This window comes from Pteropus vampyrus, unplaced genomic scaffold (genome assembly GCF_000151845.1).
Source record: "Pteropus vampyrus isolate Shadow unplaced genomic scaffold, Pvam_2.0 Scaffold8, whole genome shotgun sequence".
Classification (NCBI taxonomy): domain Eukaryota; kingdom Metazoa; phylum Chordata; class Mammalia; order Chiroptera; family Pteropodidae; genus Pteropus; species Pteropus vampyrus.
In genome coordinates this window covers 11713674-11739503 of record NW_011888789.1, presented here as the reverse complement: position 1 = coordinate 11739503, position 25830 = coordinate 11713674, and the positions used below count along the sequence as shown (strand labels likewise).

Sequence of the window (25830 nt, the reverse complement as noted above, 5' to 3'; positions counted from 1 at the left end):
CTTTGAATGGAATAGAGGGAAGGCATTTATAAGAAATCCCAGAAAAATGTTTCTAGAGGTGTGGCTGCTGCATACTTCACTTTTTAAATAAGTACTCTTTTATTAAAAAGGCTAACCTAGGTAGAACAATTAAAGCTTCCAGAAAGCCTAGTCTGAAAAGGACTCTTGTGATCATAAAGAATGGGTGGCCTGTGTGCAGGGCACCAGTGGCAGGCTGGGTCCTGGGATATTTCTTCAAGGGTGTTGCCTCCTACAGTACCAGTCCTGCAGGGTTTTCATTTTACACCAATGGAACTTTTCAGGTTTATAAATCATTTGTTGTTAAAACAGGATTTTAAAATGTTCTTGGTGTGAGTTTTTTTTTCCCCCTTCTTTTTGGGACTTAACCTTGATTTAAAGATAAACCATAGATACTCTGCTTCCTTGCCAAGAACTCTCATAGAGAGGAGTGTGTGAGTCTGTTTGTGGGGTATAGAATAAGGTGAATGTTCTTTGATGTCTGTCATGCTGAAGTTTGTTCGTTTTATTTTGTCCTGGTCAAGAGATAATGAACCAAATGGTGAAGTCATTAAGAAGTACAAATTGGTAATTACAAAATAGTCACAGAGATGTAAAGTACAGCATAGAGAATACAGTCAATAATATTGTAATAACTTTGTATAGTGCCAGTTGAGTACTAGACTAATCGGGGGGATCACTTTGTAAATTATATAAATGTGTAACCACTATGCTGTTCACTTGAAACTAATATAAAATAATATTGAATGTCAACTGTAGTTGAAAAGAAAAAAAGAGATGGTGAACCAAACCATTGCATTTTCTTTTTACATCCTTAAAGTCTTTTTGCATGAGTGATTAAGGACCCCGTGAGACTATCCTTTGTCAGACCAAATAAAATACATCAGTGGCATTTACATGTGGACAGGAAGTGAGATACTTGATCTGATGGTAGAATATTAAGCATTTGTGACTTTTTGAGATATAATCAAGTAAAAACAATTGGCCAATAAATGATCGCAGGTATGGACTTACATGGTTAAAAAAATGTGTTAATTTTTCTAATTCTTAAAGAATCTTAATACTGATACTTGCTATTGTTATAGAACAGAAAAAGTTCATCCATCTGGTGCTAGCAGAGCCAAACACTAAACACAGAAAATTGCAATGGAGCGATATTACCATTATTGATGAATGGTGCCACCCAGGAGAATAGGAAGCTAATGCTCAGAAGTCTGAACTCAATGGCTTGTAGGTTATAGATCGTGTAAGGCAAAATCACAAGACGTTGTGGATTGGGGTTTTGGGGTTGTACTGGGAGTTGACTGGTCGGAGGTGAGGTAAGGGTAATGAATCGTTTCTTCAGGTCTTGAAGACAGTTCTGAGGTCCGTTCCAGTGTCCCCCTGTCAGGTCTCATGGGAAAGTAGCCAGAGAGTCGTTCTACCTTAGGGCTGGGGGGAACTGAAACATAACTTAGGTCAAGATGTCATCTTCAGCCTCCCAGAGGTTACTGTCTTTTGCTGCCTCTGGGGTTGCTGAGTATTGGTGCGGGGCAGGGAGAAGGCTAGGTCTCTGAGCAGAGAAGTAGAGAGAGGTGGTGGGGAGAGAGAGAGAGAATGAGAATGATTTCTAGAGCTAGGATTTAAAACTAAATTTCATCAAAGTCATAAGGACCCCCAGTTTTACTATTTCCTTTAGTCTTTACCCACAAGGAGTTTAGTACTGCTTTCGACTTAGAAAATATGTCTTGATCCTTATACGTCAGTCAATTATGCCATTTTGGCATATCTCTGAAATAGTTTGGAAGCACTCTGTTTTTTGTCTTTCCTACCTATGTAGAAACCCTGAAGAGTTCTATCTGAGGATTATTAAATCTCTCAATAAGTTACAGAAAATATATACTGATCATGATGTTTAAAACATTTTTATATACTTTTTAATTTTGGAAAATGCGTATGTAATACAAACTAATTTTGTCATTGTGTCTTTTCCGATTCCCTTCAAATGTAAATCATTATTTGTATTTGATGGGTAAGTTTGGATACTTAGGAATACAGTCAGTCAGAATGATTGATATCTTAAATTCCCTTTTGAGAACTATCTGAAAGGGTAAACTTTGATACATATGTACTTTACATAGACTATCATACAGTCATTAGAAATTATGAGTTTGGAGGCTGTAAGGCATTGATGTATATATAACATGCTATGAATAAAATTGCATGTGTACTCTGGTTACAACTAAGTAATAATTATAGCTAACACTTATTGAATGCTTATTAATACCAGGCACTGTTCTAAGAACTTTACATATATTAAGCCATTTAATCTTCATAACATCCGTATGAGGTAGGTACTTTTAACTCTGTTTCAGAGCAGCAGCCTGAGCCACAGAGATTATGTAACTTACCTAAAGTCTCTCAGCAAGTCATTGTTAAAACGTACAGGAAAAAGACTTTAAGAAAATACGTGAAAAGGTAATGGTCGGATTAGCATGAGAGTGAGTCAATTTTTTTAAAGTATTTTAAAAAATTTTTTCTATATCCTGTAATGATTATTTTCTAAGAGGATTTCTATAGAGCAAATAATATAGACAGGACCAAAAACATTTTAAACCCCCCCTTTTTTTCTATTATCTCTCCTTTACCATGTCATTTACCAGCTTTTAGGATTGAGTTTGGTGGCTACAGATAGCCTTTTGGTGCCACTAGAATGGCTGTTTTAGGAATTTGGATCAAAAATGATCCATTTGTCACTCTCATGATTTACTACAAGTTCTTCTAAGCAGTTGACCAGTGGGCAGAGGAGAAGGTCAACCTAGGGAGGTTGACTGACTGGTAATTCTCTTTTCAGAGTTAGGTCATGTTGACCAGCCACCTTGGTCAATAACAAAACTGGTTAAACTACATAGCTTCTGCAGGATACATACCGTAAATGTTTTATAGGTCATAAACATTTCTGTCCCTGTTTGCTGTGCTTCTTGGCTACTAAGAGAAGAATCTAAACATTTTACCCATATGCAATCACTTCTTTTCAGAACTCTCTTAGATGTTCTCAACTGCTAACCTCACAGGATTTTTCAGCCTTATTTTTATTCCCTGGGAGAAGACAGTTAATGAACCGCTTTTTAAAATTTCTTCATCTAAGAAAGATCAAGTGTATTTTCTGTCTCAAACACCACATCAGGTGCTGTTCTATTCTTCCTGCTTCTTTCCTCACCTGGGGCCATAATACCCTGTGTCATGATGCTTGGTATGGTGAGATGACTCAGGCTGCAAGTCATGGTTGAGATTTTGGAGGGAAAGGGAAACAGGCAGTCCAACACTGACCCTCAGGTCCAAACTGGACCCATAGACAAGGCTCCCTTGAAATTAATTTAATGTAATTGATACATTAAAATGTTGAAGTAATTCAAACAGCTGTGGTCTTTCTGTGTTCAATGCAAGGATACAATATTAATTCATTTTGTTGGGTCCCTAAGTAAGGTTCTTATAGCCCCTTGGGGTCTAAATTAGCTGAGAACAGTATTTGTGAGAGTCCTCATTTGCAATGAAACTGTAATTTTAGCAGGAGTTTCTTTTCATGTCTAATTATTTTCTCATGCTTCAAAGTTAAAAAGAAAAGGCAGCAGTTGTCCCAGTGTCGCAAACACTTTGCAATGGTGTTTGTAAGCCCACTCTCTATCCCATTAGAGGGTAAGCTTTTTAGGGCAGATCTGGCCTCTTCATTTTGTATTCCCAGTGCCTGGCACGTAAAGATATTTGAACCGAATCCTTGAAGCCATCATTTCTTTGTATGTATCTGCCCTCAGGAATGTTTTAAAGGGAAAACATGTTTGCATCATCTGCAGAAAGATTATTTTTGAGACATACCAGTCAGTCCTTTACAAGTGTAATCCCAAATGCCTGCACTTCTCATTTCCCACGAGCTGGAGCCACACTGCCCTCACCCTACCACATTCTGATGGAAGGCCCCCTGGGATCAGCTGTACCTGTGTTTGAGAAACTGTACATTCTGAGGCAAATCAGCCCTGGGAATTGGGCATGGTTGGATGGTTCAAGCTGTTCTCGAAAGGACTGTTTCAAAGCCCAGGAGATTTTACAATGCAGATCCAGGCAGCAGCTCCCCAACCCGGCCACACGGCCACACGAAGCGGGTGTCGGGTAGACCCTGTGTCCTATATCCTGCTGCTTTTCCTTCCTGTACCTAGTTCATTCTTTTTTATATTCCCTACTGCTCTTAATAAGACATCTTTTTTTAAAGTGTAGAGGACTTAAATGAATTTTTCTGTTTTTACCTGTTGCCTTTCTTATGTTTGACCCCCCCAGACCCCCCAAACAAACAAACAAACAAACAAAAAACCGCTCCAAAACAAAACAAGAAACACACCAAAACCCAAACCCCCTGCAAACAGGAGGGCAGCTTGTTTGGACGCTATGCATTTTTGCTTGTTTATGCCCAAGACCATCACTTGACTGAGGGGCACGCAGGGGTAGGAAGACTGAACTTTTCATTCTATACCATTTTGTATGATTTGAATTTTTACCCTATGTTTGTTATTACTTAAAAACATAGTTTATGTAAGTTTTCTGTCACTTCTATGTATTCAAAGATTCTTTTCATTTTTGAGGAACTGAGTTTTAATTCTAAGTAAAAATCATTATTTCCTTATAGGAGGGATCATTTGATTTTTTTGATAGGTTACAGGGTTTTTCCAGAATGGGCTTAAAAATAAACCTACGACATTGGGATTATGGCTTTCTCTCTGTTCGCTGCCCTTTGGACTAGGAAAATAACCCAGCCTTGATTTCTGAGGTAATGCAAGCTTTCTGGGCTTATGTGAAAGGTAATGCTAGAACACACCTAAACTGATATCGTATGCTGGGGCTTTATTATTTATGAGCTACTTCTCTGAGGTGCTCGAATTAAGTGAACTAAAAAGCAAATGGACAGAAACACTTAAATATTGAATTGATGCTTAAATGTCAAAACCCACAAACGTGTTCTGGTTTGGGATTTCTTAGGGTGAGACGTTTATGGATTGTGGCTCTTACTCTCGTTATCAAATTATGCTGTGTCAAATATCCCTTGCTTAAACTTTTTGAATTTAATGGTAAGGATAATATTGATAGTGGAAGAAACAATTCCTGTTTGCCTTTCTAGCTTTAATAAACCCAGCACAGATTTTTAAAAATTCTGATCATTTGCATGGAATTTGCGTGCTTTCTTGCCTGTGATTCTGTCTGCCCTGTGACGGCTCTTGCCTACCTGGTGTTTGGTTTTAGGTTTGCTTGTGAAAATAGGAGACATGACCAGTTGGCAAAGTTTCTCTTCACACCTCCTAGTGGTGTTGGCAGTTTCCAAAACAAATCCCACTTTAGCACCTGGGGATTGAACCTGTGCATCAGGGAGTAATAGGTCCTCAGGGAGGATTCTATAGTGGTTGTAGCTTCATTCAAAATAAACAGACTTTGGCACTGATGTTTTTGCAAAGGTGGGCATGGTCCCAGGAACTGTCAAGTGGCATTCTTTGAGGGTCTGTACTGTCTTCGAATCCCCTGGGCGGGCTAACAGAAGAAGGCTGTGTGGAAGGGCTGGGAGAGAGTCCTGACCAACTCTGACTCTCCTCCCCTGGACATGGAGAGGTGAAGCTCTCTGTTTGTGGCTGGTGTGGTCATCTGAGCCTCCACATTCAGCTTTTAGCAACTTCCCCTTTTCAGGGGCCTACAATTGGTATTTACAAAAGCTAACCACCCTTCATCACCAAGGCTACCATTTAGCACATGACTGTCAGAAGAGAAAAATACAAATAATCCTCTCAACATCTAAGTGACAAATATGCAAACTATGCCAGGCCAGGTCTTAGAAAATGTATTGGAAAGACACTAGGCTGGCAGTAGGGAGGCTGTCTCTAAGGACCTTGCATCCACCCTCCCTCTCCTGCTGTGAATTGTGGTTTTAAAAACCATAAAAGATTTCTCCTCAAGGTCTAAAATTATAGCTCACATCATTTTCTCAGATCTATTTTGATAATGCAGTTTCAGTTTTTCCTGATGACTTCGTACACTGGACTTTATGAAATCTTATGATTTATGACTGATGGCCAGCTACGGTGGGTTTTCCCCTTCTTCTTCTTCTTCTATTTTTTATCTTCAGACATTTAAATTAAAAGCTTAAACTTTTCTCAAAAAGAATTTAAATTCAAGCTTTCCTCACTGTTGTCGAAAAAGGTGGCCCATCAAAGATAAGTTAGGAGAAGGGTGCGAAGCAGAAATCTTGGTCTATGAGACATAGTGTGAGCGAGCTCTGGAAAAATGCAGAGCTGATTCAAAATCCAGCTATGTCCCTTAATAGTTGTAAGACCTTGTACCATTGACCTCTCTTGTGAGACTCAATTTCTTTATCTCTAAAATGGGTGTAATATCTCATTTTAGAGATAAAGAAATATTCTTGTGAGATTAGTGAGGGTGTTTCTAAGTGTGTATAGTGCCAGCTGTGCTGTAGGTGTTACTTAAGCGTCAGGTTTCTACTTCCCTCCACTCTTTTCCGCGAAGCGTAGAATGAGCTGACATAGTGGGGGTAGTGATCTGCCCTATGAGCAAGACAGGCTGAAGGCGAAAGAGGAAATTGTGCTTATTTGGGCAAACCGATCATTTCCTTAAAGCCCATGGCCCTCAGCTCTTAAATAGGTCATGAAAAAGAATGTCAGAATGTGGGCTGTGAGTTTGTGAGGGTGACTGGGGCTGGCTGTTAGGAGCTGTTTGTTCTGCAGTGGTCGTGCTACCACTAGGCGGGCTCACATTCTTGCAGCTCACCAGCTGGAGAATGCTGGGAGGAGATTTCCTTTTTCTGAAGTTTGTCTTTCAGTGCAGTTGGACTGTATGATATCATTTGCCGTATCTTGAAGTAATTTACAAAGGACCAAGTGAAATACTTGAATAATGTTTGAAATATTCCTCTTTCTGATTATTAAGCTAGGGAAGAATGCCTGCTTTCGATTTCTCTCTTTTTAAATTGTGGTAAACAATCGTGGTACATAACCAATGTACCACTTTAACCAAGTATACAGTTCTGTGGCATTAAGTACATTCATATTGTTGTGCAGCCATCACCGCCATCCATTTCCAAAACTCTTTTATTTTCCCTAACTGAAACTGTACCCATTAAACACTAACTCTCCATTCATTTCTTCCCCCAACTCTTGGCAACCACCTTTCTCTCCTTTCTATCTCTATGAATTTGACTACTGTAAGTACCTCATATGAGTAGAATCATAACAGTTGTCACCTTGTGACTTATATCACTCTTTAAAAAAAATATGTGTACATATGTATTTTTTTACCATCTTATATTTTCCATTACTCCCTGGCAGGGACTGTTCTACAAACTCTTGCTTTTCTTTGAGGTTTACTTGTAAATTTGCATTCTACCTTCTTAACTATTTGTGTATGTATGATCTTTGCATTTTTACCTTATTGAAGGAAAATACCAGTCATAGGAAATGATTTGGTGGAATGTTTATTTTATTTATTTTTAGAAATAGCTCCTTATTGAATCAAGAGTTTAGCTGATGATACACTAGGTACTGATCAGATCCTCTCTTTGCCTGGTGGGTGTCTTCTCAAAAATACAACTGCAAGTTCTGCCCTTGTCCCCCGCCCTGCCTTCCACTCCCCAAAGAAGAGAGGTAATAACAGAGAGGAAAAGCCAGTTAGTGGGGATTGTGAATGTTGTTTTAGGCTCTTCAATTCAAAGGTAACCTCTCAGCCTTTCTCTTTGTAGATGGTACACCTTGAAATCCAAACCAGGGAAGAAGGATAAAGAGCGAGGAGAAATTGAGGTTGACATCCAATTTATGAGAAACAACATGACTGCTAGCATGTTTGACCTTTCCATGAAAGACAAGTCTCGGAATCCATTTGGGAAACTGAAGGACAAGATCAAGGGGAAGAATAAGGATAGCGCATCAGATACTGCTTCAGCTGTTGTCCCCAGCATGACACCCTCAGCCGACAGTGATGATGAGTCTTCTTCAAAAGACAAGAAAAAGAAGTCAAAGATTAAGACCTTGTTTTCCAAGTCTAATTTGCAGAAAACACCGCTTTCCCAGTCCATGTCTGTTCTGCCTACTTCAAAGTCTGATAAAGTTCTGCTTCGTCCTGGAGACTTCCAGTCCCGGTGGGAGGATGATGACAACGAGGATGAGTCCTCCTCTGCCTCTGACAGTGAGTTTCCTCCTCCTCCTCCTTACTTAGCCTCTCTCCTTCTGCTTAGCTTACTTTGCTTTGAGAGAGAAAAAACAAATCTTAAGAGAAAGATTTTAATTCAGCCTCTCAATTACTAAAATGATGGTGATGGTGGTGACAGTGGTAATGGTGATGGATTATCTTGGTTAGGAAGACTTCTCTATTTCTAAGCCCTCTGATTTCTAAGAATATATAAATTCCTTTTCCAAAATGTCTGGCTCTGTAACTGACATACATTAGTACCAGCTTCTGGAGCTAACAGAATGAGTGCATCCAGGTTTTTTTTTTAAACTTAAAGGTAAAACCATTGAACATTACAATAATTCTGATATTTTATTAATTCATCAGGTATTTTTTGAACTCCTAATAATGGGTGTAAACCTCATGGGCTACATCCCTAATAAAGCTAAGGAATCCAGTTCCCTTAACTCTGAATTAACTGTGTATTTGAACTTAAATTTCATTGGCCAAATACCTACTGTTGGCCAGATTCTGCTACTCTACCAAGAGCGCTGTCCTTTTCATTGCTTAAATGAAAGGTTTCTCAGCCTTAGCACTACTCATAATTTGGGCCTGATGATTCTTTGTTGTGGGGAGCTGTCCTATGTGTTGTGTGACCTTTAGGAGCATCCCTGGCTTCTACCTGCTAGATGCCAGTAGCACACCCCCACCTAGTTGCGATGACCAAAAATGTATTCTGACGCGGACAAATGCCACCCTCCTTGCAGTTGTGAACCACTTGTTTAACTTCTGATTCCCTTTGCTTTGATTTTCTTCCTACAGTCGTGTCTCACAAGAGAACAGTAAGTACAGAGCCAAAGCAACTGAACCAGGTCAACTTCAACCTTCCCAAGAAGGAAGGACTCTCCTTTCTCGGTGGCCTTCGGTCTAAGACTGACTCCCTCTCTCGCTCTAATGTCTGTATCAATGGGAACCATGTTTACGTGGAGCAGCCGGAGGGCAAGAGTGAGAACAAGGACAGCACCCCTTCTTCTTCCCCATCCCCCCAGGGCTTCAGGAAGAAGCATTTGTTCTCATCTACAGAGAACCTGGCTCCTCGATCTTGGAAGGACTCTGGAGAAGGAGGAGCAGTGTCTTCTGACAGGAGGCTCTCTGAGTCTTCTACAAAGAACTCTTCGAAATCCATGTCTCTGCCACCTTCCTGGCCACCGGTCAGTGGGGACATTAGGGAAAACACGGCTCCAGTGAAATTGGAGGCTGTGAAAGAAACCAAAGAGAACAAGAAGCATGAGAACAGAAAGTCCTCTTTGCTTTCTCTGGTGACCGGAAAGAAGGACATGGCTAAGGGCAATGAAGGTGAAAGCCCTGCTACCATCCCGGAGAAGAAGGAAGGCACACCTAGGGAGGACAGGCCAGGGCCAGGGCCTGTCGAAGACCTTGCGAAAAGATCTGAGAAAGATACTACAGCTGTTGTCTCCGGACGGGGTAAATCTCTGAACCCCTTTGAAGAAGTGCAGATCACAGACCCGGAAGCCGACCTAGAGCCTAAGTCAGAACTGACGCCACCTGTTGCCTCTGCAAGGGCTCCCCAGACCAAAGCCGTGAAACCTCGGTGAGTCTTGGTCCTTCTCATGCAATACTCAGACCCCAGGGGAATGCCATGGTGTGTAGCAAGTTCTGAGTGTTTTAAGTTGGGATTTCCAGGTTTCAGTTGTGGTACGTGCAGGATCTGTGTTTATTAAGTTCACACATTTTCCTTTGAGGCTGATGTTATCTTTCCTCCTTGCACTTTGATACTGGTTTACTATCATCCTCATGAGGATGATAGTCCCTTTCGAGTACACCTGTGACAGTTCTCTGTGTGTTTACTCTGCACCTTGTTGCAAGAGCCTGAGTCCTTGGGGTCTCTGCTTTTCAGTGTGACTTGCATTTACTCACAGTATTTCTGTGGTCTGGAGTGGGAGAGAGTTGTTTTTGAGATTCTGCTTACTTTGATTTCACACAGACACATAAACTCACATAGACACACACAAAATCTGTATGTGTTGCCTTGTGGTGCATCTTCTCCTGCTTTGAACTTTTTAGATGCTTTTTATGTATCACTAGAAGAAACTGTAGGCTATTGCTTTACCTGGATCTTTCTGTTTCTGTTACAAAGCTCTTTGTCTGGCAAATGTGCTTGATGATAAAAGTGTCTCTTTTATATGTTAAATATTGGTGTTCCTTCTTTAACTTCTTAAGGTTCCTCCCCAAATATAAAAATAAGTTCTTCCTTTTTGAACAACTTTATCTTTACATGTTTTTTTGCCTCTCATGCAGCATCTGCAACTGACCTGCAGATTTTATTTTGTCCTTTTTGCAGACTGGACGTGTCTCCAGAGGTTCAGCCCACAGCCAGGCTTCCTTCTTCCCCTGACTCGCCTCTCTTTTTTTCTGCTGTCTCTTCCATTTCTGGTCAGACACCTGTCCCTTCTCAGCTGGGGCATGAGTCAGAGACACAGTCCTCAGAATCTCCTTCTGTCTTTTCTGCTTTCTCTTCTCCCGTAGCAGCTCCTGTTTCTACATCCACTCCTATTAAAAGCTGGCCTTCCATCGACCAGGGTCGGGCTGGTTCTGAAGAACCATCTTTGCTCCTTGAAGCAGAGTTGCAAAAGGAGAGTTTAACACAAGTTCCAAACACTGTTTCTTGTGCCTTGGGATCACTTTCCAAACAGACACCCATTCCAGAGCGTAAAGGGCCAGAAGATTCTCCAGTGGGGAAGAGCAGTGAGGTAGACATGGAGAAAAATACCAGTGGTGATGAGTCAGAAAAGGCTCTCCTGAATCATTCTGAAATGGGGCAACAAGAAGAAGAAGAATTTCTGAGGTTCCCTCCGCCAAAACAAGACTATATCCCTTCATCCGAAGAAGCCCAAGAAGTAACGTTTGCCCTTTCGGTGAGAAGGGGCAGGGTGGGAAGCTCAGCTGGGAAGCCTCCGACGGAGGTAAACACAGACTTAGAGGGTCAGTCTGGGTCTTCTGAGGAGAACAAAGTTAGGGGTGGCGGAATGACTTCCGCAATTAAACAAGTGGTACCTCCTCTTCAAGTAGGAGGATCAGTCCCCCTACTTGACTCCATGATGCAGAGACACGAAGAGGTGGGTTTGAATGTCAGTGAGGGCCAAAAGAAAATCAAGAAGCATGTGTCATTTTCTGAGCAGCTCTTTGTGGAAGAGGAGGTGGAGAGGTCTCCTGGACTGGTCGAAGAGGATAAAAGTAATCCTCGGGAGCTGAGATGTGTAGGGGCTGCTGCTGGCAATGTGTCTGACAGTGAGCCTGCTGAGTCTCCCCTCATAGAAGACTCTGAGAGGGAAGTTGTGATTGAACCCAGAACACTGAATTCTGGTGTACCAGCTGCCATGGCCGATCACCTTCCTTTCTCCTCTCATGAGGAGAATGCCTCAAAAGGCCCAGTGAATAAAGCAAGCTCAAGTAAAGACATTCTACTCTTTAACATTGAGGAAGACGATACCCTTATGGCTCAAAATCAGAGCAAAGCCAGTGATCATGAAGGTCTGTTGTCTGATCCTTTGAGTGATCTTCAGCCTGTCTCAGACGACAAATCTCCAGTCATAGCTGATCTGGACTTAACCCTTCCTTCCATTCCTGAAGTCGCATCGGATGATGAAAGAGTAGATGAGCTTGAAGAGGATGGAGAGACAGCAAAGGTGGCAACTCTGGAAGCAGGAGCTTCTTCCTTGAGCATGTTATCTGTCCATCCTGAGAAGGAAAAGGCACTGAGTGGCAAGGCAGATGCGTTGGCAGTGCCCACAGAGAGCCTGCATGACCTCGGGTGGAAAGCACCCGCAGCATCTGATAGGCCTTCTTCAGAGCAGACTACAGCTTTAGAAATTCATAAATCCCATCTTGGCAAGAGCTCACACTTGGATGAACAGCTGCCAGTCCCTGGCAATGGCAAGGAGGAAAGCCTGACGGGAAGTGGGAGGCCAAGTCAGCCTCCTGGTGCGGCCCTGGGTCCCCCTATCTCCAGCCCCTCCTTTTCTGAGATCTTTCCTGCTACACACTCTTTCCCCAGCTATCCACACTCTGACACTCACCACACCAGTACAGCAGAATCTCAAAAAAAAGCAACAGCAGAGGGCCTCCCTGGTAAAGTGGAAAAATCTGGCAAGAGGAAGCCGCTTCTTCAGGCCTGGGTCTCACCCTCGGAGACACATCCAGTCTCAGCTGGAACTGGGTCAGCCAAGCACAGGTGAGAGTCGGGGAAGATTGTCTTCATAAATGTGAGCAATGTCACCCTTTGTTTTTGCTTGCAGGTTATTATTAGGGCTTTCTAACTACACAGATGTTTGTTCTGATGGTGCAATCCACCTGTTTTGCTGATACAGCCTATTTTAAAAGGGCTGTCTCCTGTGGTGGGAATACCTCAAGACACTCCTGTGTTTGTAGCAAGAATGTAGTAGTAGTCTTCAGACATAGTTTAGGAATTATTCTGCGCAATCAGGTTTGGAGCTCTCAAATTGCAGAGATGTACTATGACCAGTATCTTTATGGTCTTAGAAACCAGCTGAGATTGAGTGATAAAAACTAGCAGTGTCTAAAGCTTCCTTTAATCACCACCCAGTGTGAAGCTGGCATGTTTGTTCCGAGCTCTTTCTTTGCCACCGAGGAACAGAAGGCTCTGCAGGGACTCCCACAGTGGAGACCTAGGCTGTAATTGCCTCCAAAACTAAGAGACTGTCTTTAATGTTCTCCTGACACTGATAATGAGGACAAGGGGTTTGTGATAATGCCAGGACACCTGGCTCTAAGGGCGTGCTTTGTTGGCTTACATATGGCTGCCTAGTGCTGACCGCTTTCATTTCCACAGGAAATTGGCGTGTGTTAGACCGGAGATGTGAATAGAGCATGTCACCATTCTCCCTCCTTTTCTCTCTGGCTGGCTGCCATCTTTGAGATGGGTTTTGCCATTACAGAAAAGTCTAAGAATCCTTTCCCCTTTCTCTTTAGACTTCATCCTGTGAAGCCAATGAATACAACAGCCACCAAGGTTGCTAACTCCAGCTTGGGAACTGCCACTATCATCAGTGAGAACTTGATCAATGAAGCCATGATGAAGGTATGTCTTCTCCAAGAAGTAGTAGGCATGTTAGTTAGGGATCTATAAAAAAACCTATTGCCAGAGTCACCGTTGTATATGTCTCATTGGGCAGCAGGTAATCTAGGAGTAACTTAACCATATATCTCAGGTCTTTGGATAATCTTTGGAAGCCCCTATGTTTTCCACTGAATAATTACTTTTCCCTTTTAGTAATTTGGTTATAGTTGAATTTTTTGTGTCTCAAGTAATGTGATTGACATTAGTACTTTTCTATAATGAGAAGAAAATGTCACCCACCATCTGGCCCATTCAAATGAAATATTTTCATTTTTCCATGTAACTTTTTTTTATCTTTTGTCAAGAATGTAAAATTCTTGTAGTTGTAATCATTGCACGGATAACTTTCTTGTAACTTTATTCTGAAATAATTTCAAATTTTAAAAAAAGTTGCAAGAATAGTACAAAGAACTCCTGTATACCTTTCATCCCAATTCATCAATTGTTAACATTTTATCAGATTTGCATTTTTCATTCTCCCCCTTCTCTCCTCCCTCTTTGTTCACTCTTTGTATATTCATAATTTTTTTTTCTGAACCATTTGAGAGTAAGTTGCTTATGTCATGCCTTTCTTACTCCTAAATGCTTAAGTGTGGAAATCAACCTCCTAGATGATTTCTGCTTTAGAGGGTTTTTATCCTGCCCTTTCTGGTTCTAAGAATAAGGACTTTTATCAAAATCAAAAAATTTATCATTGATATAATACTCTTTTCTCATTAATAGTCTATATTTCAATTTCACCAGTGGTTCCATTAATGTCTTTTTTAGGGTTCCACATCCAATCCAGGATCACTCATGTTTAGTCATCTTGCTTCTCTAGTCTCCTTTATTCTGGAAGAGTTCCTCAGCCTTTTCTGTCCTTCAAGACATTGCCATTTTTAAGAGTTCAATCAGTTGTTTTGTAGAATTTTCTTCACTTTGGACTCTTCTGATATTTCCTTCTGGTTTGGTTGAGGTTATGCATTCTTGACAGGAATTAATTATATAAAGTGTCCTTCTCAGTGTATCGTATGAAGAGGCACATTATATCAGTTTGTACCAGCAGTGGAAGTGTTAACTCTGATGACTTAGTTCAGGTGGTATCCACCCAGTTTCTCTTTTTCCCTTTACAATTAATAAGAAATTTGCAAGGAATTAATTTCAGACTATGTAAATATCCTGTTCCTCATCAACCTTTGATTTACAGGCTTTAGTATCCATTGATGACTATGGTAGTTGCAAAATGATGATTTTCTAGCTCCATCACCAGCATAGAAACACACAATTCTCTTTTTCACTTAGTGTATCATAAGTATTTTTGCATGTTGCTACTTAATTATTTTTTGAAATGGTTATACCCATATTCACTTAACCACTTCCCTATTATTGGATATGTAGGTTGTTTTCTGTTTTTCTTTGCCTTTTTTTAATTAAATTTACTGAGATAACATTAGTTAATAACATTATATAAATTTGAGGTGTACAGCTTTATAATGTTTTCTGTTTTTGAAGATGAATAACACTATAGTCAGCAATTTCTTACACAGAACCTTTCCCCTTCCTTTAGATTATTTCCTTAAGCTAAATTTCCAGGAAGAATATTGCTGGATTAGAGGGTCTCTTGTCTTTAAAAAGCTTAGGCTAACATTAAAAAAAATACAACAACCTCTGAACAAAAACACAATCAACCTCTTAGATGATCTCTGCTTTAGAGTGTCTTCATCCTACCCTTTCTGAATCAGAAAGGATTTGTTGCAGACCTCTGGTCTTTGACTCATTATCACATGGAGTGGAGGAGAATGATTTACCAAGTGATTGGTGACCATTAGTGGGCAAGGATGTGTTGTGTTTCAAATATGTGGAGAAGAATTTCTAAGTGACTACTGGGGACCGTAGTTGGCAGAAAAACCCCTTTATTTCTCTTTTTGTTCGGGGCATCTGAAAGTTTCACTTAATCACAGATTTTACAGTCCCGTGGACTCCAGGACATCAAATAGTTTTTGTGTTTTTAAAAGAAAATTTTTTGCTCACATCTCCTTCACTCCTGCAAGCATTTTTAAGAGCCGGGTGGCTGTTATTGCCTGCCCTCATTGCACCTGTGCCACCAGGAGTTGGGCTAAAGGTTCACTGAAAGCTGGAGATCTGAGTTTCAGGTAAAGAGGCTAAGTAATAATAATGAATTGTTGCTGAAAATAGGTTAGCATCTTCTAGCCATCTTGCCTTCTCTTCCTTTGTCGTGCATGCTGACAGGTAATTCTCAAAATTACCAGCTGTAGCCAGAACTGTGTACCTACTATGTTTTAGCCCTCACTAAATATGTACCATAAATTGACCAGCTCAGCTGGCTTATGTGGTTGTGTAGAAGAGGCAGCATTTGTCTTCCTGGAGTTACCATTATTTACCAGGAAATTGGGCAAAAGAACAGCATAAAAGGGATTGACTGTAATGAAAACTAGAGTCCTTTAGTGGCCTCCCATCCCCTCTTCCTTTTACTGTGGAATGCAGCTTGGCTCCAAAGAGAAACAACACCTAGCTTTCGGGAAGTGAGCAAAGCCTTTGGCTCCCATTTTATTTACTCTTCAAAGCTTGTTTAATCAGGGGCTTATCTCCTGGCCCTGACTGAGAGAATAACTTGCCTTAAAACAAAGGCAGCTGCTACTTATTTTGCTCATGATTTGTAAGTCCCACTGCTGCCCCTTTGCCTGCCTGAAACAAATCTCTTGGTCCTGAACCATACCTAGTAAATACTCTGAGTAAATATAGAAAGTTTCTTGGAGATTGCTGTTGACTGCCCCTATAATAGACACTTTGTACTAAGGCATAAACAATATTTATAAAAATGACTACTCTTTGGAATGTTGAAAAGTAAGAGAGAGGTTAGAGAAAGAAATTGCATAACTAAAGTTATGAAAAGCCAACCAGATCATTACTATAGTGGATGGGGGCGGGAATTTTTTTTTTAAGGCCTCCATCCTTTACAGATGATTTATAACTAGGGGTGTATTATTTACTCAGGTGGCTTTTAACACTTCCATTTAAAAATAATACGGCCAACTACATCCAAAAATCATCTATCATATTATATGGAAAAAGTTGGATACAATTTGAATATATATCATTATTATTACAGCGATGTGGGGGAAAGCCAATGTAAAAATCCTGGAAGGAAATATGTGACAATAGGCACTGTCGTTTCTTGAATTAATGGGTATTTTCTTTGCACCTCTTCCTCTCCATGGCTGTTGCTCACTTTCTGTAATGCCGAATTATTTTATAGTTTTTTAAATCATCAGATATCTAGAATGATTTAACAGTCCTACATACTTTTCCCTTTGGATTACAGAATCTAAATTGAATAGCTGTTTGACAGTTTGTAAGAACTACCTTACATGGGCATGCCTTTTTAATTCTATGCATTTACCCTAAGGAAATTTTTAGAGATATGACCAAAGATTTATGTTAACAAATTTTCATTGAAGTGTTATTATATAATTGTGAAATTGAAAACAACCTAAATACCCAGCATGAGAGAGATGGTTAAGATATATTGGAATTTTAAACATCCATTAAGAAAGCAGTTTTTGCTAAAATTTGCTGGGAAAATGCTCACAAAATAATAATTTAAAGAAGGTATAAAAACATGTTCTGTATGATGTTAAAGTTGTAAAACATACCATAAAGAAACCCAGGAAAAATAAGAAAGAGGCCCAAATGTTATATGTTGGAGTGATAGGTAAAAATTTTTTCCCTCTTCTGTATTTGAGATTTTCCATGGTGAGCAAATACTTCTTATATAATTAAAAACAAAATCCTGTTATTTGGGGACGGAATTCCATTGTAATTCATCTCCAAGGTCTAGTTCAGATGTCACTCCATCTTTGAAGCTTGTGCGTCACCTGTGTAGCAGGGGTCTCCTGTTTGTTTAGCTCCTAGAGCATGTTGTACCTCTCTGAACTCTAACTTCCTGAGACTTAGATTATGGTCATTGAGCCCCCACGTGTGTCAGGACCTGTGGGGACCTGGCCCCTACTCTCGAGAAACACCTGCTTGGTGCTCCCTCCAGGTGTCAGCTTCATCTGTCTCCCAAACTCTCTTGCAGAGTATCTTATGTAATCAATATTCTTGACTAAATAACGTTCTTATATGATGGAAGCGTATTCTAAAAACCCTTGAAGACGTATTTTTGGCTGTTTACCAAGACTATTTTTTTTTCTCGATAGGATATATAAACAGACACACAACTTTTTTAAAAGATTGCTTTTTAAAAACTTTAAATAGAACATAAAATTTGCCATCTTAACCATTTTCAAGTGTATATTTCAGCTGTGTTAGGTACATTCACATGGTTGTACAACGAATCTCCAGAATTCTTTACCAGACATGTAACCTTTTGGTTGAAGATTGTTTTTGGAAATCACAAATAGAACAGTTGTGGTCCAGAAGAGGTACCCTGTGAATGTATATCTTCAACAAGTAAAAAAAAAAAAAAAAAAGATTAAGGCAGAAGCAGTTTTTCAAAAGTGGTCCAATATCTCACTTATTTCTGTGAAGTCTAGTCTGTTAGGTTAAAACCTTCCCTGTATATGAAAATATCAGTGTCTGTTTCTAAGCTAGTATTGTAATCATTGTGCTTTTCTTCCTAGCCAGGACATGAGGATGGGAATTCACTCTGAATTCTGGCTCGTGTAGGCATTTTTTGTCACTGGACCAAACAAGGCCTTCTGTCATGTTGTGACAGTGTTGACTATGCTCTTGACCTAGCTTCTTCTTGACCGGTTCTGAGCCATTAGAAGGGGTTGGTAGAAGGTGGCCTTTTAGCCTTTCTAAGTGAAACCATTAGACCCTCAGGGCAGTGAAAATGTGATTGCCTCAGAGTTCTGCAGGGAAAATTGTCTTGAGGTTGTCCAAGGACCTTGTTTCTTCAAACTTATAAATCTCCTGAGCCACAGATTTCAGGAAAAGTTAGTTTTGTTTTGTTTTTCCTTTTCCTGGAGACTTGGTATGACATGTTACTTTTAATATAATCCTTATCTTCTGTTTCCTTGTAGTTCCTGCCTGGTCAGTTTGCAGGTGGACTCCAGTCATCCCAGATTATAAATACTGATGATGTAACTCCTATGAGCCAAGTATGGGTTTTACATTTTTAAAAGGTCATAAAACAAAAAAACAAATGAACAACAAAAGTGAACATGCAATGAAGGCCATACGTGGCCTGGAAAGCCTAAAATATTTACTCTCTGGCTCTTTACAGAAAACTTCCATCAGTCACCAACCTGTTTTCCATGTCTGTTGAAAACAGGAGACTCGGATCACTAACAACAGCTTCCTCTTTTGTATTTCTTTTAGATATTTTGACTTCTTTGCTGACTTTATCACTTTTTTCTCCCTTTTTTTTCTCTCCAAAGAAATACAACCCCTCGGACCCTGCTTTTGCTTATGCACAGCTAACCCATGATGAGCTGATCCAGTTGGTCCTCAAACAGAAGGAAACGATAAGCAAGAAGGAGTTCCAGGTCCGCGAGCTGGAAGACTATATAGACAATCTGCTAGTCAGGGTCATGGAAGAAACTCCCAACATCCTCCGAGTTCCAGCTCAGGTCGGCAAAAAAGCAGGAAAGATGTGAATGGCCAGCATACAACACTGATGAGTTTGTTTCAACCTCCTCCTGCGGTCAAGGACTCGGTGTACCTGATAACCAGCGCACAGGCTCCAAGTTAGCGTCTCCCTTGCATGTTATCTGGCAAGAGTCAATTCCACTAATTGAAGCCAGGTTAATTATTACAATGAATCTTTTACTGTACGTTCCCAGGGTTTTATTTTCAAATGCCACTGTGCCTTTAACTATGTTGTAAATATTTTATACCCTGACCAAAGACATGGTCATAAGATCTGATCCTGGTCCAGAGAGTCACATGATGCCAGGGGTATTCATATATTTTAACATTGGGGTTTTCTTTCTTTGATATTGAGATTCTAAAATACATGTTGCCCAGTCATTAAAGCTTGGGGTGAAATGAGAAAGACCATACAATTGCTGCTGTGTTACACACACTTTTGGCTTTTGATTACCTCAAGCATGGCTTTTTGGCTATAAATGCTAAACTTTGAGACCACGTCAACCTTCAGAGCTTCTTAGACTTGGTCTAGTTGTTTGACTGGAGTAGAGGAGTTTAAGAAAAGCTTCTCAATGTGCCATTTAAATTTTAAACGAGCTGCCTTTTCTAAACATCGGCTTCCACTGATCTCTAGCTTTAAAATGTGCCCTGTACAGACCCATGGGGCCTTGTGTGGAGATATGAGAAGTAGAATAGGGGACTGAGAGAGTTACTTTGTACTCAGGGGGAACTGGCCAAAGTCCCTTCTCTCAGGAGAGCAGGGTTCCTGCTGGCTAGAATGGCCCCGTCAGTGCCTTGATAAGGGGTTGGGTGACCTAAGCACTTACTAAAAATGGTTCCACCAGGTATGGAATGATTTTAGTAGGGTTTCTGTGGCCTTTTCCCCCTGTGCCTTGGCTTGGGCCCTTGGTTTCCTCGTCAGTACCTCCTGGCATTCCCTGCTTGCCATTCTAAAATTGCGAAGAGCAAGAAGATGATCCTTATTTTTGGATTGCTGCTGTATTTTTAAAACTAGATTAATATACTTTTTTCTTTTTTTTAACTAAGACACTTGCTCCCTTCTTAACTATTTGCACCAGTTCAGATTCTTTAGGTAATTAGTAATCTAATACTGGAATTAGGATATCTCTGTATTACTCATTTTTTTCTCTTGGTTGTGACAGAATCCCGTGAGATCTTAATCTCTTTCCTGGGGGAGGGATATTATAGGCCAGTAGGGTGGGCAGGTGTCGATCTTAACAGTTATAAATTGGGGAAATCTATGTACATTCCTGTTTTATTGAGGTTAAGAGGCAAGATTGTTGGCAGTGGAATTCCTTTTCAGGATCACGTTTGCTGTAACCTTAGTTGTATTGGAGCACTTTAATCTGAAAGATGATACTGTAACTTGATTTATCTAATTAGCTTTTAATTATCTACAGCTATTTTATTTAATACTCTCCCATAGTACTGGGGACAACTGTAAACTTCTCAGATGACTTGTATTTTTGTAGTGCTATGAAATTTATTTACATACCTACAAAGAGAACGGTATATTCACTTGAACTCTGAAAACGTACATGTATATATTTGTCCTGCAACACGTTTTTTACTTGATATAAATGTATTTTCACTGTGATAACCCAGTGCACTGGGGGACAACTATGCTCTGAATGACTTCTCCTTTGAAGAGCTGGCATGGAGACTTGCACTGTTCATGCGCGGTGGTTGGTTTGGAGATATCTGCTGCTAGGACCTTGGGGATGTACCTTGGTCAGTGTTTGAGAGGGACGTCTGGGTGGAGGAACGAATTCCTGTGCTCTGAAATGCCACTTGGGAACTCTGGAGAATGAAGGACAATTTACTTCAAGGGTGTCTGGCTTCTACTGATGCTGGAAAGAAATTCAACTTATAGCATTCCTGTACCTATCAAAGTACCTGGAAAAAATTCAACTTATAGCATTCCTGTACCTCTCAAAGTAGATAACCTGAAGGTTGTTTGTTAACTGTCCTTGAGGACTCTCCTTTGGGGGAGAATTTATCTAGGAAAAGCTTTAGCCTGTTCTGAGCCATTAGAAGGGGTTGGTAAGTTGAAGTGCTGGTCTCCTATAACTGGCGTATGTCTGAGGGCATGTGCCCACCTACGCAGAGAACTGAGACTTGCCTTAGTTGCTAGAATGCTAACATAGCTGATGGGCGCTGGGAGGAGGCTGTGCTCTGAAGAAGCAGGGGCATCTCCCTTCTTGGCCTTGCATGGCTGCCTCCAGAAAGAGCAGTCGGTACTTTAAATATCAGATTAAATATCAAACACCTTGTAATGAACTTCAGTTGGAGGTCACCTCCCTGAAAAAAAACCATCAATCCTTTGCCTGGTTGTTTCATATCATCTCATTCCTTGGACTTTGATAGGTGTCCTGCCCTCCCCTGTGTTAACCTCATCAGGATAGCAGAATGTAGGAGCAAGAAAGTCTGCCCTTTGCCACACAGCACAGCTGTTGACCTGAGTGGAGAGGTGTGTGCATGTATGCATATGTGAACGGGATATATGTGTATGGTTCCAGCTTTGCTAACTGGGAGCTCAAAAGGGCATAGAAGAAGGAAGGTCCACAGCACTCAGCCACATACTGTATTGAAGGCCAGAGGCAATTTAATGTTAAATTATGCAGGATTGTCCCTTACTGAGTCCCTTCTCCTAATTGACCTTTTTTTTTTTTATTTTCTGGAACTACTAATTAATAATCCTTCAAGGCTGAAAGATTAATTGCCTTCCTTAGGTAGAGAACTTAATCTCCTAGTATCCATACCAACCTCCACTCTGTTTTCTCAGTGTCTATTACATGAACTACTAACTTTACCTCTTCTTCCCTCCAACAGAAGGATCGCCAGTGTTTTTGGATTGTAGAATTATTTCCTGCTTTGTTACTTAGGAAATTTTGAATTTCTCTGATTTTGTTTTTAAGAAATAACTTAAAATTTCCTACAACACTAAATAAAATGGTACCACCTTTCAAAGATTTGTGTCTGTAGTTTAGTATAGGTGCAATAAAAATTTCTTCTGTCTTCCTGGACAACCTCTCTTGGGGGGTGACCAGTGTTTCTCACCCTTTGAGAGTCTCTCTCATCTGGATTCCTGCTGCTGCTACCTTGCCTGGTGCCCAGGGATCCCAAAGCCCTTTCTCCTCCAGAGGATGGGACATCTTTGATCCCTATTCTATGACATATCCTTTATCTTGGCCTGTAGGACCATAGGCTCTCACAGAGTGGAGAGAAAGCTGCTTCTGTCCTTGCGTATCAAGTGCTCACTTCAGGCTGCACCTTGACTGCAAAAGGAAGGCTCATTTTTTGAGTTCCCACTGTTCACTAAGCACATCCACTCCCCTGTCACCCACTTGGGCTGTAGATTTCTCTAATTTCATACATGGTTATTCTTAGAAAAAAAAAAATCTAAGTTCCTCACTACCAAGAGATAACCACTCTTATTTTGATTTGCTGTCCTAGCATTTGACCCTCATGCAGATAGATACACTTTTAAATGAAGATGAGAACATGCAGTACAGACTGTTTTGAACATTTCTGCATGCCTTTAGATAGTCTGCAAGGACTGAGAGTGATTCGGAGGGAGAACCTCCCCCAGCTAACCACCTCCTACTACAGAAGAGCTGTGATGACTGCGAAGGTCACTTCTGGCTCAAGTTATCATCATAGCCACCTCTGGACTAGGAAGAAGACTTGCTGGGCGAACATGCTGCCCTGCACCCCCATGCAAAGCACTTACAGGGTATAGCTACCACTCCTTAACCTTGGCCAAAGCATCAGCAGTGTGGGCTCCCTCAGCCCTTGAACCCAGTCTCTAAGCAAATAGATCCTGTGCCTGAGGCTTCATATAAGGTGACATCTTTTGGGCTCTGCATTCTTTACCTCCCAGGAAGGCAGGAGCTGTCATTTCAAATTCAAAACTGGCTTACTTGAATTCTGTGGAGCCAGTGTATCCCACAGCCACAAAATCTCCTGAGGGAGAATGTTCTCACTTAGCCTTTTGATGTTTGACCATTTCACACAGAAACCTGTATCCTGAGCCCCGGAAATAGTCACCTTAGTGACATCGATAGGCTCTCACAGAGTGGAGAGAAAGCTGCTTCTGTCTTTGCATATCAAGTGCTCACTTCAGACTGAACTGTGATTGTAAAAGGAAGGTCCATTTATTGAGGTCCCACTGTTCACTAGCACTGAGGGGTACTATTTCTAATTCTCATCATGGTAGATAAGGTCTCCATTATGCAGATGAGTCTTAGGCAGTGGAACTTTAGTTTGCCTATGGTCACACAGTGAGTCGTTAAGAAAAGATTTGAACTCACTTTTCTGACTTGGAGATCTAGAACAGAAGGCAGCAAATGTGGCCTGTCCCCTGTTTTTGTATGGCCATCTAGCCAAGTATGATAAATAAATCTAGAGATCTAATGCACAGAATATTGGCCATAATCAACAACACAACATTGAATACTGGAGATTTTTATATTTTTAATGATTAAAAAAAAATCAAAAGGAAATTCAAATTTTAGTAGAATGCAGCCATGCTCATTTGTCATTGTCTATGGCTATTTCCATGTTACATCAGCAGACTACAGTAGTTGCAACAGAGACCTTATCATCTGCCAAACCTAAATAATTGCTATCTGGCCTTTTACAGAAAAGGTTGCTGACCCTTAGTCTAAGATCACTGGGGGCCAAGGAGATAATGTTCTCATTCACTTGGAGGGTTGGAGCAGGCAGGGAAAATGGAGACCATATAGCTCAGTCCTCTCTCGGAATAAGGCCAGGTAAGCCACAGCCTCCCTGAGAAGGGATGTTTCAGATGAGGTGACCGGTCAGCAAATAGGGGCCTATGACCATCTCCTTAGAGTTATCAGATGCCTTTGTTCCTAGGAGCTCAAGAATTGAACACATCAATCCTCAGCCCAGGAGAAGAAAAGTGTGTTGGAGTCAGAGCATAAACAGTGCAAGAGAGGAAAGTGAATATGAGCAAGGGAAGTTACTTGGCACTAGAATTTAGACAGTCCTGGTCATGCTCTGTACTGTGGCTGTCTCACTTGTGAGTGTTGGAAAAGAATGAATATCTACTACAGAGATGAGATAGTAGGAAGGAAATCCTGTCAAAAAGGCTCCAAGGCCTGTGCCAACTGCCAGGCTTTGTGTGAGTTGGCGAGAGTATCCTCAGGGCTCAGAGTGAAACTGGTTTAGAGTGACGACATTTCAGTCAACTGACCTGGAAGGAGCCCAGGGGTAAGGCTGGATTAAGGACCTGAGAGCTGCTCAGCTCCTCTTAATTACTTGCTCTAGATTAGAATGATCCTTCCTCTGTGTTGCTTCTGACAGGCCCGCTAGGACAGGTACTCACAGGAGCTGAACAGCTCTTTACCGAGTGCCATCCCTCACTGTAGGAGGTGCTCATGGGATGCCAGGTCATTTCCACAGAGACTTGCAATCAAAGTTAAGTCAGACAGGCAACAACTAACTAGAATACACACATCTAACCGAGGGAGGACTGGTGAAGAGCTTCCTTCAGCTCCCACACCATCAATGCCTCCTCTTTAGTCTCCTCTCTAGAAAGAACTCTGGCCTTAAGGTCAGTATTTCCCATTTGGACATAGCTGGGATGGCTTTTCCAAAGGCCTCCCAACCCCAGGAGCTTTCTGCTCTAATCCAGCCCATTCTGAGCACTCCGCATTCTAAAAGCCTGTGTGCCAGATACCATGTGACCACTGGTGATACAGAGACAAGAAACATGGTTCCAGTCTCACAGAAGGCGGGTAGGAGTGGGACTGGGGGTGGGGGGGAAGGGGTTTGAGGAGTGTCTTTAAAACAGATAATCAGTATCATTGAATAATGGTAATCTTAGAAGAGTTTGTAGCAGCAGGAAGGGCACTAAGGATGATGTATCTGTCCTGATTTCCTGGAGGAAGACAAATAAATTTCCTAAATAAATTGACTTCTTGAGAAAGCGAACCCCCTGACTTATACGTGTTAGTAAAGTGCGCCATCTTCTGGCTTGTGCCTTGCCCATCTACCAGCCTGTTAGTTTCTGAGGGCAAGGCTTTTTGATGCTATCGCACACTTGTGACTGGAAAAGAGACTCACCCCTCCACTCCTTACAGTTGCTGGTTGGGGGATCATAAAACTTCTCTTCCACTTTACTATGAGTTGTGTTGGGGAAAGCATAATTTAAGGCTTCTGTCATGGTAGACAACTGTAATAAAACCCCATTAAAAAAATGCAGCTAGGTTTAAGGTCTGCACAAAATTAGAGATGAGAGGAGTCTGATGCTGTTCATGTAGGATGACATAGAGAACTACTTCCAATGCCAAATTGTGTTGTTTTTAGGAACATGTTTTCCTCCTAAGTAAGGATGTCAACTATACTGTCTAAAACTAACTCAGAAATTCTGAGGGGTGTGTGTGCACATGAGCATGCAAGTGTGTCTCAATATTTATCTGCTGGAAAACCAGGAACAAATCCTCATCACATAACTCACACTAGTGGGGACATCTAGAAGAGTGGAGATTTGAAATGCCCAAGGTCAATGCTTGGATTATAGGCAAAATGTAATCTTTGTGTGTGTGTGTGTGTGTGTGTGTGTGTGTGTGTCAGATATGTCCTTGTTTTGTACTGCGGGCCAGGGAACTTACAGTCTCATGAGGCATAGAGGGAGTCCTCTGTACCTCACTACTGATTATAGCTCTTTCAAAAGAACCTACACCTCTGTTTGTTCAGATCCATTTTTTTTTTGAGACTCAAATACTGTTTGAAGATTCACTGGATACATGGTCACGCTGTAGCCTCAACTCTTTAGACTTATAAACACCATTTTTCTTTTGATTTTTTTTTTCAGCTTTAGG

The 25830-nt window shown here is 41.0% G+C and overlaps 1 protein-coding gene across 2 annotated transcripts in view; it reads left to right on the top strand.

The window, feature by feature from the left end:
* RAB11FIP1 (RAB11 family interacting protein 1) overlaps positions 1 to 21949 on the top strand; it is a 28533-nt gene extending 6584 nt beyond the window's left edge. Inside the window, exons 2-6 of one of the 2 annotated variants that reach the window (XM_011372236.2) lie at positions 7781 to 8223; positions 9028 to 9817; positions 10568 to 12457; positions 13216 to 13324; positions 18748 to 21949. In XM_011372236.2, the coding sequence (XP_011370538.1) occupies positions 7781 to 8223; positions 9028 to 9817; positions 10568 to 12457; positions 13216 to 13324; positions 18748 to 18966 (3451 nt within the window). In that variant the 3' untranslated portion in view covers positions 18967 to 21949. The remainder of the gene's footprint in view (positions 1 to 7780; positions 8224 to 9027; positions 9818 to 10567; positions 12458 to 13215; positions 13325 to 18747) is intronic. The other variant, XM_011372244.2, reaches the window with a different exon arrangement.
* Positions 21950 to 25830: the final 3881 nt, after the last annotated feature.